Genomic DNA, 12,924 nt, shown 5'->3' on the forward strand with positions numbered 1-12,924 from the left:
ATATTCACTATTCCTCCCTGGGGCAAAATCATATACCCTGCACCATTTAAGTCAGGTTTAGCCATGTGGCTTGCTTCAGTAAATGAAATGTAAGAAGTGACATGTGTCTCTCCTAAGAAGAATCATTAACAGCCATATAGATAGTTGCATGGTTCCATTACACTCTGTGTCTTCCTTTCTACGAGACTGACAATATCCAAGAAGGGGCTGCTCTTTCAGCCTGGGTCTCAGAATGAAGATGACATGGAACAGAGTTCTAGACCATCTACAACGAACATAAAGCTTGAGTGAAACATAAACTTTTGTACTAAGCCACTGAGGTTTTGGGACTGTTTCATTGCCACAAATTAATTTAGTCTAGGGTAGACAGATCTTTAATACACGTTGTTGGAGGAAAGAAGGAAGATTACAAAGATGTAGGAGAAGAATTTTAGCTGGAGAAATCCAGAATCAATTTGGTTTTAAATCTAAACCTTCTGTTGAAAACAGAAAAGGATTAAAACTTTCATGAGTATCTAATTATTAGTATAAATTGAAGGTTGAGAGAAGAAGGGGAAGGAGAGATTATAGAGAACAAGAGTAAATATTAATGCAATCTTGAGAAGAAAATAAAAGTCAGTTTTTGCTAGGTGCACACGTGCTTAAGTTCCAGGGAATATTTAAAGGAATCTAAGATGCCTACCAGGGAGGTGTTTTGAGAATGGGTACAGATAAAGAATCCTCCTTTACTTAAGCCAAGTTAAGTAAGTTAGGAATGTTTTTCCTCTTTCAAGTGTTGCTCTGTTTCTTGGCGAAAGGAGGATTGGACATGGCTAAAACAACATTCAAGTTAATAATATAAATGTATATCAAAGAAGTGGAAGGAAAAGAATGAAACAGGTTATGATGAGATAGAAAAATGAACATCAGAGAGAAAAAAGTGATGTATAGATAGATGGATGTAGAGAACAGATGGATATAGAGGATGGATGGAAAAATAGGAAATTTAGAAGACAGCCTTAAGTGTCATAGGTTTTCAATAAATATTAGTTTCTTTCCCTGACTTCCTCCCCTTTCTTTCTCTCTTCTTTCATAAAATATAAGTCACCCAAAGGCATTAAAGTGGAGCCAGAATCTTGAAAGTCTACTATGTCAATGTATTGAAAAGTATTAGACGGATGAAAAGTAAGCCCATTTTTCTTGGCATTTCTTTTTCCTATTAGATTTATTACCCCTTACTTCGAGTGCCTTATCATCTTAACACACATCTTTAAAGCATTTTTTTTTTTGGAAAATGTTAATATTTAATAATTTAAAGCCTTACAGCATCATCTAACTTAGCCTGCCAGGAATGATTTTTCTTGGGACCTCCATAACAATTTTCCTTCAATAAGTTTAAATAGCATGATCTTGTTTTCTTATATGAGATACTGGATTTTCTGTTCCCACACAAACTCCTTTAGGATTTTTACTTTGGTGTTGAAATGAAAACATTTGGGCGGGGGGGAAGATTTTAAACTCACTATTCTAACTTGTCAGGCTACTAGTAAAACATCATATTTTTCTAAATCCTTAAACATAGGGAAGAGATTTAGACACACACAAAAAAAGAGAGAGAACAGGTTGAGACATGAGTAAATGAACACTCTCGGGCCCTGACACTTTTCTTTTATGGAAATATTACCTGCAAAAAAGTTGATTAAGGCAAGCTTTTTACAATGCTCCTTAAATTCAGTGAATGAATTGTGAAGGGTAAATTAGATCCATTATAAGCTTAAATTTCTTATGTAATATTCATAATCATAGTGTTACATAAGAGCTAGCACTAACAAAAGGAGGCATTTTAAATTCCTGCCTCCTTAGAGAATGGGGCTGTGTTGACGAATAGAGCTTCCTGTCCCATTTGCAGCATACCCACGTACTCCTTGAGCGCCAATGAGACCTACACTTTCGTATCAGTGATGTAATAAACCCTCCAAAACAGAGAGAGAAAATGAGGCAAACAAGCCCACTTCATTTCAACTTGTCAGCTTTAAATAAAACCTTCCGGAGCTGAAAATGAGAAACTTGAGGGAAGATAATGTGTGAAGTACAGTAACCTAATTCAACATTGGGACAAATCATACTGCTTTATATTTTTTCCTGATATGCCATAAAAGTTTTTTGAAATTTCACTTTAATTTTTTTTTTATTGTGCTTTATGTGAAAGTTTACAAATCAAGTCAGTCTCTCATACAAAAACTTATACACATCTTGCTATGTACTCCTAGCTGCTCTCCCCCTAATGAGACAGCACACTCCACCTCCCCACCCTGTATTTCCTGTGACCACTCAACTAGCTACTGTCCCCCTCTGCCTTCTCATTTCGTCTCCAGACAGGTACTGCCCACATAGTCTCATGTGTCTACTTGAGCCAAGAAGCTCACTCCTCACCAGCATCATTTGCTGTCTTATAGTCCAGTCCAATCCCTGTCTGAAGAGTTGGCTTCAGGAATGGTTCCACTCTTGGACTAACAGAGGGTCTGGGGTCCATGACCTTTGGGGTCCTTCTAGTCTCAGTCAGACCATAGATAATTTTTAATGAAATAGATTCTTATTAAGGAGGCTATAGATGAAAAAAGGCTTATTTTGTTTATTTTTTCTCTCTCCTTCCACCCACTGCTGCCTTAGGAAATATCTCAAGTTATCTCAAGCCCCTATGATATCTTAATGAGTAATCTATGACCTTTGAAACAACTCCCTATGATCAATTCATAGCAGAGCATACTGAAAAAAAAAAAAGTAAACGCTTTTTGTATTAATTAATTGCTTACATAAAGCTTTCCCTAGCACTGCTTTTTTTATGCAAAATATTCATGCCTGCTTTTTGGCTACATAAACTGTTAAGGACAAAAATACATTTGAATTAAGATAAATTGATATCTTATATTCTATAAAGGAGCCCTGGTGGAGCAATGTTTAAACACTTGGCTGCTAACTGAAAAGCTGGTGGTTGAAACCCACCCAGTGGCTCTGCAGGTGGTCCCATTAAGATTTTGAAAAAAAAAAAAAAGACCAAGCCCATTGCTGGGAGTCGATTCTGATTCATAGTCACCTTACGGCCTAGAAAACTCTATAGAGAAGTTCTACTCTGTCAAATGGGATTGCAATGAGTAGAAATCGACTCGATGGCACCTAACAGCAATATATTCTTATAAAAAGAAATGTCTGAATAATAACGAAGCAAAAGAGATTGATAATACAAATACCTGTCCTCAGCTTTTCCCCAGTGCTCACCTCTTCCACTGGCAGCTTACCTCCAAACACTCCCCTGCTTTGCATTCTGTTCTGTTCTTCCCCTCACCTTCCTCCATACCCCTTCTCTTCTCTCTTTGGTGTTAATTTTTTTTATTGGCAAAATTTCCCTTGATTTCCTTTATCTTTTCTAAGAGAGCATTTGCATCATTTCAATGGAAAAAGCAAATTCAAAGCACAAAGTGTTTATGTTTCAGTGGAGGAAGACAGTGCCAGTCAGTCTCCTTTTACCTGGATGCCCTAGAGCGTGCCCAAATTTGATAGAAACATCTTCTGTATTTCTCATCTCCAGTATTGTGTCTTATACATCTTTCAGAATAAGTTTCAAATACTTTTCCTATTCTTTTATACTCTCTTATATTGTTATAACATGAACTCTCTGATTTCAAACTCTCTTACTTTAAAATGACTCTGGGTGATCAGTGCCTAGAACAACAGAAATGTTATGATACCTGTCATCATCCTTGATGGCTTATTTTAATAAGTTCTTTAAATTGCTGTAATGTAAAGCACGATTTCAGATTGTATATTTTCAATTTATTTGAGACGTGTCATGGGGTAGGAAAGAAAATATGCAGTATAGACTACAAAGATCTTAGTCTGAGACTCTGAAGATTAACATTTAATAGAATGATGACTTTCTATAGGTTGTGTGTATGTGTGTGTTTTAACCTTTCTGTAATTCACTTGTAAAATGTGAATTAAAAAAAATTATGTCATAGGCTGGTTAAATTAATGTTAGGGGCTCTTATTTTATGATTATTGTAACGATTAATATAGAGTAAAGGAAAAGTATATAAAGTTAAATTGTAGTAGCTATAAAAGTTTCAGTAAATGGTGAGAATGGAGGTATTATGCAGCTTCTGTGCACATACTGTATTTTGCAACCAGTAAATTTATGCCAAAAGCACTAGCTTATTCTTTGCAATTCAGGGTAAGTGAGGGTAGTGCCCTCTAGCACTCTTAGACTCAAAGTTTCCATGTGGGTGTTAATGCACTTTTTATTATAACAAGCTGCTATCTCAGTAATCACCCAGGTGGAATGAGGAACCATAGTGTGGCCTGAAATAGCCATTTAACCACTAGTCTTCTCAAAAGGAAAGCAAATGACCTCATTTGCTTAGAAAGATGTTGTGAGCTGAGGGATGTTTTGTTTCCCCCACAGTGATGGCTGGGCTGACAGGTACGATGTGACAGATGGATATCAACGAGAAGCTGTGGGTGGAATCACAATCAAGCTCCAGTCACCAGATGTCAAGTGGTTTGATGATTATTATCTGAAGCTCCGGCCAGAAACAAACCTCCGAAATCCTTGGTTTCAAGAATTTTGGCAGCATCGTTTTCAGTGCCGGCTGGAAGGGTTTGCACAGGAGAACAACAAATACAACAAGACTTGCGATAGTAAGTAGGTTTATTGATTTCATTTAAAGTGGATAAGGCTAAGGTGCCGATTTAAGCAAATTGTAATGTCATGGGGTGAGTGGCTGTGATCTGTTAGCGAGGAGGACGGTCACATAAATAGAGTGGGTATTGCTGCTTATGTTGATAAACAGGTTATATTCTCACTAAGCAGAAGGTATCAGAGCAAGTGTTTACTCTGTTGAGAGTTAAAATAATTAAATTCATTATATTTATATCATGCAAGAAATTGGATCTGCTTCTGTAAGGTACTGTGCTAAAAGATCATGTGAGCTCTAGAGTGGAACTCTTGACATCCTCCAGGGCAGGGACTACCTCCTGCTTGTTTCTGTTATCTTTAGGATTAGCAGAGCAACAGGTGAAGTTTCACATATGTCTGAGGAAGGAATAAATGAATGTTGAAGGACAGACCCAAATCTGGCTTCCATCAATAAATCATAAAATAGTAGCAGGAATTTTTCTATATCTAATTATGATGTTTTCGGAGACATAAACTGGACCTCACAATTTTATTCAATCAACAAATATTTATAGGATTTGCAATGTGCCAAATATGGCTTTCATTGTTAGGGTACTAAGGTAAGGAAAACTAGTTCCTTCCCTCAAGGGGCTTAGTGTCTAGAAAGGGAGGTAATCATGTTAACAAAAATTGCAATTCCGTGTTGTAAGTGATATAAAAAAAATGTTTAAGAGTTTGGTTACATGTTTGTTTGTAGCATGTCCAAAGCTGCAAATCTTGACTCTAAAAGCCAGATAAAGTGAGTATGGATATATATGTTTGTGTGTGTGTGTGTGTATGCATGTGTGAAAATATTAAGGTTTGTTAAAATTGATACGGGATTTATTGAGACCACCTTATCGCACATTGTGTAATAAGAACCCCATGTACAACATTTTCATAGGAGTAATATAATTAAAATGTTTTAGTTGGTGGTGTAGGTGCCTTCGTCAAAGACTCTGGACCACCAGAATGCATTGGGGCAATGGCTCTGACATCCTGGTCCATGAACCAGTTCCATTCCACGAAGAGTTTGTTGTCTGTCAGCACTAAAATGAGCAAAATCGGAACAATGTAGTGAGTTTTTCATAAAGCACTTTCTCCGTGAATCACCCCTATCCTGTGTTTTTGGAGTCGGTTCGTTCCTTCATGAAGTGATGGGAATAGTCAATGATGCTTTGTGATTGTTTTTCATGTCATTACTTGGTAAAAGAAGAACCAGGCTACCTTCATCACTCTCTATTTGAGGAGTAGGGGAGGGGAGGAATTTGCTGGCCTGTGGAATATTGTAACAGTCAGTGAAATCCAGAAATAGGAGAAGCTTTGTGTGAGAGTATGTTGGCTTCACTCCTGTTTCAGACCTGATAATTCTTGTTCCACATCTTCTAATGCTTATTTGTTTCTTTTGTATTTATTTTTTAATTTTCATGAAAAAGTTGAGTGAGAATAAATAGCATCATGATTTATGCTTCACAATCAAAATTTTTGTAGCTGATTTCCTATTTTTCACAGCTCTCTCAGGTTTCTGAAGGATGCAGACTCCTTTCCTCTCATGAGATTTGGGAAACGTACGCCTCTCTCTGTTCTGATTCTGTACGCATAACTTTATAAGTAGCTACATTGGAAGAGTTATAAAGGGTCTGCGGTGGCTCTGATCTCATCTCCAGTTTCCCTTCACTAAAGAGTTGCTGACAACCCCTAACCAGTGTGGTTAAGGAGATTTTTCCAATTGGTCCGAACCCTCTTCTATAAGTAATATTCTTTTCTCACTCCCCTTGGGCTGAAATGTCTCCTCTTACATCAAGTTTTCTGTTTATCTGACTCTCTCTTTGCTTGATGTTTTGCTTAGGGATAATCTTGAAAAATTCCTTAATTGATATCCATGGAAACATTATTTCTATGGAAACTGTTGCTGTAAAAGCCTTCCTGTGATTCTGTTGCTGCATCTCCCTGTCTCTCTGAGCACCTTGATGTGACTACTCTGCTCAGAATCAGTTTCTAACTCTAGCAATTGAAAGTGTTCTTTAGTCCCTCCTCATAATCTTAGCTGACAACAGACATGATTTTGACATAAACATGGACACTTTATATGTAGCACCTCTGTTCTTCTCGAGGGAAGTAATATTAGTATCTTCATTTTACAGAACACAAAACCAAGATTTAGAGAGATGAAATAACTCGCTCAAGGTCATATATCTAATGAGCACTGGAACTTAAAATTGAACTAAGATTTGTCTAGAACTTAACCAACAATCTATAGTAAAAAAATAGAACATTATAGGGTAAAAAATAACCATTGAATTTGCATTATACAATAGTCGATATACAGGATACAAAGAGGAAACATAATTCTTAAAATTAGATCACTGGGTGGCGAAAATGACTTGTGCTCAAATACAAATTAAAAGGTCAGCAGCTCGAATCCCAGGGGTGCCATGAGAGCAAGTCCTGGTGATCTGTTTCCACAAAGACTAAAATACTGAAACCCATTGCAATCCAGTTGATTCTGACTCATACTGACCCTCTAGGACAGAGTAGAACTTCCTCATAGAGTTTCCAAGACTGTAAATATTTATGGAAGCAGACTGCCACATCTTTCTACCACAGAGCGGCTAGTAGGTTTGAACTGCTGACCTTTCAGTTAGCAGCTGAGTGCTTAAGCACTGCACCACCAGGGCTCTTTTCCAGAAAGATTACAGCCAAGAAAACCCAATGGAGCTAAGTTCTACCCTGTTACACATAAGGTCACTGTGAGTCAGTCAACTCAGTGGCAATGGGTAACAGGTATAGCTTATAAAAATAGACACCCCAGTATTCACTACCTACAACTTTGGGCTTTATTTCCTTACTTATTCCAATGTCTCAGTCCTCATTCTTAAGAAAAGCTCCAGGTAGTTCATTCATATCTATAAAAGTTCTGAATATGAGACTACCTCCTTCCTAAATGTAATGTACTGAAGTTCTTTATTCAGGCAGGGTGAATGAGGCAGCAATTTATATCTGAACTGCATCCTTTTGGAATGGAGTAGTAAGAACTACTAGGATTTATAATTCATGCTGGAGAAGAAATTTTTATCTAATTCACTTCTTACAGTACCTTGAACATAATAATTCAGTAAGTTGGTGTTGAAGAGGCAAAATGGCTTGACATAAAGAGAAGCATCAGCACACAACTGAAATTACTGCTTATTTTTCTCAGGAGATTCTTAGAAGGCAAAGTAAAAAGGCTAGAATATGAGGGTTGTTGCTGTTGTTAGGTGATTTCGAGTTGGTTCCAACTCATAGTGACCCTCTTTTACCATAAAATGAAACACTGCCTTATCCAGCACCACCCTCACAATTGTTGCTGTATTTGAACCCATTGTTGAATCCACTGTGTAATCCATCTCATGTAGGGCCTTCTTCTTTTTCACTGCCCATCTACCTTACCAAGCATGATGTCCTTCTCCAGGCACTGGTCCCTTCTGATAACATGCCCAGGGTACATGAGATGAAGTCTCACCATCCTTGCTTCCAAGGAGCATTCTGGCAATATTTCTTCCAAGACAGATTTGTTCGTTCTTCTGGTAGTCCATGGTATATTCAATCTTTTTTGCCAACACCATAATTCAAAGGCATTAATTCTACTTCAGTCTTCTTTATTCATTGTCCAGCTTTTGTATGCATACGAGGCTATCGAAAATATCAAGGCTTAGGTCAGATGCACCTAAATCCTCAAAGTAGCATGTGCCTTTCAACACTTGGAAAAGGTCTTTGTGGCAGGTTTGCCCAATACGACATGTCATTTGATTTCTTGACAGCTGCTTCCAGGAGTGTTGATAGTGGATCCAATTAAAATGAAATCCTTGACAACTTCAATCTTTTCTCCATTTATCATAATGTTGCCTATTGGTCCAGTTGTGAGGATTTTTGAGGCGTAATCCATATTGAAGGCTGTGGTCTTTGATCTTCATTAGTAAGTGCTTCAAGTCCTCTTCATTTTCAGCAAGCAATGTTGTGTCATCTGCATATAACTGGTTGTTAATGAGTCTTCCTACAATCCTGATGCCACATTCTTCTTCATATAGTCCATCTTCTCAAATTATTTGCTCAGCATACAGATTGAGTAAGTATGATGAAAGGATACAACTCTGACGTACATCTTTCCTGATTTTAAACCACACAGGATCACCTTGTCCTGTTCACTTGACTGCCCCTTGGTCTATGTACAGGTTCCTCATGAGCACAATTAAGTGTTCTGGAATTCTCATTCTTTGCAATGTTATCCATAATTCAAAAATGGTTGCAGCAGGACATTGACAGGGAGCTGCCAGAAATTCAAGCCAGATTCAGAAGAGGAAGTGGAATGAGGAATATCATTGCTGACGTCAGATGGATCTTGGCTGAAAGCAGAGAATACCAGAAAGATTGTTTACCTGTGTTTTATTGACTATGCAAAGACATTTAACCCTGTGGATTATAACAAATTATGAATAACATTCTGAAGAATATGAGGGAGAGGTATATAAATCTAGTTGTCTAGAGTTGGTAGTAGCTTTACGGAGAATGGAAACCCTGGTGGCATAGTGGTTAATGCTACGGCTGCTAACCAAAAGGTTGGCAGTTTGAATCCACCAGACGCTCCTTGGAAACTCTATGGGGTAGTTCTATTCTGTCCTACAGAGTTGCTATGAGTTGGAATCAACTCGACGGCAACAGGTTTGGTTTTTTTTTTTTTTTTTTTTGGTTTTATGGAGAATGAAGTATATGGAAGAGCTCTGCATAACCAGAAAGTTTAAAGAAAATTACTAACCTTGAATAAGAAACAGAGGCATCGTGTACAGACTAACTCATAGAAATTGGTTCTAGGTAGATTACAAATGAGTGATATTTTAAAAATCTAGATGGAAAACAAATGTGACTGAAACAGTACAAGATTAATGACAAAGCCATTAATGCACTTTTAATACAATTTCAGCCAAATACAATTCATATGGTTTATCATATCACCTGGATAGAAATCTTTCATCTAGTCTCCCTCAACTTCCCACAAAAACTATTGATGGATACATTAATAACAAAAGTAAAACAAAAACAAAATCTTACAACAACACACTTAACCAAGAATGACAACCATTGGAATGCCAGCACCTTGGAGGACTTCCACTAAATAGCCGTGAGACCTATGAAATCAGGTGTCGGGACAATTAGTTAACTATGTAGGAAGAAACTAAGCTGGTGGAGCCTCTTTCACAGCATGAACACGCATGAACATGCACACGCAGGCGGGTAAAATATGTAAAAAAGTGAAAAAGAAACTGCAGAGGGACAGAAGCCACTGTAGCTGAGTGAGGAAGGTTTTAATTGGTAAAAAAGTGATAGAATATATGAAGGAATATTTGGTAGTTTTGATTGACTGAAGTCCTTGTGTTAAGAAGCATGGTAAAATTAAAATGCAAAGAAAGTTGGCAAATATGACAGTTTAAATATTGGTTTGCTTAGCACCAAGAAAACTCATACGATTTTATAATATAAATATTAAAAAACAATAATGTTCAATGGATATACTGCCAGACAGTTGGCAGACAATTAGAAATGAGTAATAAACATAAGAAAAGCTATCATTCTCATTGTTTATTGGACATTTGGAAATTCTATTTTGTAAAGTGTGTCAGTTCAAGTCTTTTGCATATTTCTTTTTTTTTTTTTGCTATTGCCCTAATATTTCCTTTAATTTGTATTATATATACTACAGGGTTTTGTTATGATCACTGGCCTAAAGGTCAACAGTATTTTATATTTACTCACTCCAGTGTTCTTCATTCCTTCTCTTATTTTCATGTTTTCATCTGTGATCATTTTCTTTCAGCCTGAAGAATTTCCCTTAGTATTTCTTCTAGCGCAGGTCTTCTAACAAGTTATATCAGATTTTATATTTCTGAGAAAAATCTTTATTTCACATTTATTTTTAAAGGATATTTTCACTAAATATAGAATTCTATGTTGGCGAAGCTTTCTTTTTATTCAGACTTTTATTTTCTTAAAAAACATTCCGATCTTTGTGGGTTCTATGATATAAGAGGGCACTGAGTTGGGATGATATGAGAAGTTAGCCATCATATGTACTGTTGTTCCCCTGATAGAGAAACGTCTTTTTTTTTTTTTTTGGTAGCTTTTAATATTACCTTTTATTTTTATTTATTTATTTATTTGTTTTTTGTTTGACTATGATGAGCCTAGTTGTGGTTTTATTTTATTTCTTAAACATTCCTTCTGCCCACTTCCCTCTCCACTACCTCTGGTACCCAGTTACATCTGTGTTAGATCATTTGACTGTGTTGCCAAACCCACAAAACAAAAACCAGTTGCCACCCCATATGTGACTTATTCTCTAAAATGTTTCTCTATGTTCTCTCTGTGCTTCAGTGTGACTCTTTTCTATTGTTCTGTCTTTGACTTCACTAAGTATGTTTCCTCTTGTGTCTAGTCTAAACAGCTAAGAAGTTCTTAATTTTGGAATGCTGTTTTGCAATCCTGGAGCGTCTAATTTTTTATATAGATCCCAGTTTTCTACTGTGCTTTTAATTTAGTCTAGCTAGTGTATCTCCTACCCAGCAGGACTAATTCTTGAGATTTGTTCTCCAGCTTCTATCTCGCACCCTACTGTTTCAAAATTTGGCAAATGTCTTGAGGAAGAGAGTGATTAAAGTTTGAGCAGTCTCCATTCCTCAAGTGGAGTTTTCTTCCAAGTATTACAAAAATAAAAATAATAGGAGATTTCAGTCTTTCTCTTCAAACTCCTGAACCTCTCATGCAGCCTCCAAGATCAGCAAGTGAATCATAGGGGGAAATGGCTGTCATGCATTTAGGACTCCTGAAGTTTTACATTGCCATACCAGATCATCTCAACATCCAAAAGTGTTGCTGGTTCCCCATCCTTTTTTTTTTTTTTTTAACTTTTGTGTTTATGTGTATATGTGTGCAGGGAAAGGGGAGGGGTGGGTAAATTTATTTGTAAGAAAACAGTTGACATTTCAACAATCATCACCGGTACAGTCCAATAATATTACATTCTTCATGTTGTTCAACCCATTGCCCTTATCTGTTTCCAAATTATACCATCACCCTTAATAGAAACTCAGCGTCCTCTAAGAATGAAGTCTCTTTTTTCCAGTAATGTCCCATCAGAAACCAAGCCAGATCTTCAGCCTGAGCCCAGAACCTGCAAATGCCCCGAGGCAATAAAGGGGGCTCACTTTTGCAGGTCTCCTCTCTACTTTAGTTCATTTGGTCTCTCTTTCTTCCAAACCTCCTCAATGCCTTAAAAATTTTGATTTGTGCATTTATTTGACCTTTTGAAGTTATACAGTATAGGAATTTTCAGTGCTTTCTTCTCCATCCTACGAAACACCAGAAGTTTTTTTTTACTCTTTATTCTTAACTGTCACTACCCCTGCAATAGCAATTTTGGTATATAGAGAAAGCTTGTCATTTTTAATTTCTAAAATGTTTGTAGTTAATGTCTTGTTATTTTATTTCTAAGTATATAAAAACATAATTAAAATAATACTACAGCCCTCTATTTTAACCATGTGGGTATTATCAAAATCCAGGTTTTTGACAGTCAGCCTAATTTCAGTAAGCGTTATTTAAATTGCACAATTATGGAAGACTTAAAGATAAATTAATAACAATAAATGTAAAGTATTAACCATACAATTTTTCTTTAATTGTGTAATTACCCAGTAATGAAACTACAGAGAATTAAAAGTGCTTTCTAATATTTATAATATTGCCTCTGCTATTCTACTTTTGAACCAGTTTACGGACCCATTTCCTCAACTGTCATACTCTGTCATCCACTGACATTCTTTTATCATCTCCTTTATATTTTTCCCTGTCACCTCCAGTAGCTTCCAGAGGTGTCATTTATGACATTAACACATAGACATTCTCACCTGGATATCCCGAGGGAGTCTCAATATTGTTAAAACTAACCTCATTATAACTTCTACAACCACCACCCCGAACTTTGGGCTCCTCCTTTTTGTATTTCCAGTTTAAATAAATGATGCCATTACCCAGCCTGTCTCCCAAGACATAGGAGTTGAGTCCTCACCTATTTTCCTTCTCCTCACCTTCACACCCAATTAATAACCAAATACTGTTTATTCTATTGCTTGGACATCTTCCACATTGTTCCCTCCTTTCATTGCTGCCTGAATTCAAGTCTTTTCAGTACTGTTGTAGTTTAG

The 12,924-nt window shown here is 36.7% G+C and overlaps 1 protein-coding gene across 3 annotated transcripts in view; it reads left to right on the forward strand.

Moving 5' to 3' along the window:
• The window catches only part of GRM5 (glutamate metabotropic receptor 5), a 574,274-nt gene that overhangs the window by 421,654 nt on the left and 139,696 nt on the right, over positions 1-12,924 (forward strand). For all 3 annotated transcript variants that reach the window (XM_049890686.1, XM_049890685.1, XM_049890687.1), the window contains exon 4: positions 4,439-4,674. In XM_049890686.1, coding sequence (XP_049746643.1) covers positions 4,439-4,674 — 236 coding nt within the window. The remainder of the gene's footprint in view (positions 1-4,438; positions 4,675-12,924) is intronic.

This window comes from Elephas maximus, chromosome 7 (assembly GCF_024166365.1).
Source record: "Elephas maximus indicus isolate mEleMax1 chromosome 7, mEleMax1 primary haplotype, whole genome shotgun sequence".
NCBI lineage: Eukaryota > Metazoa > Chordata > Mammalia > Proboscidea > Elephantidae > Elephas > Elephas maximus.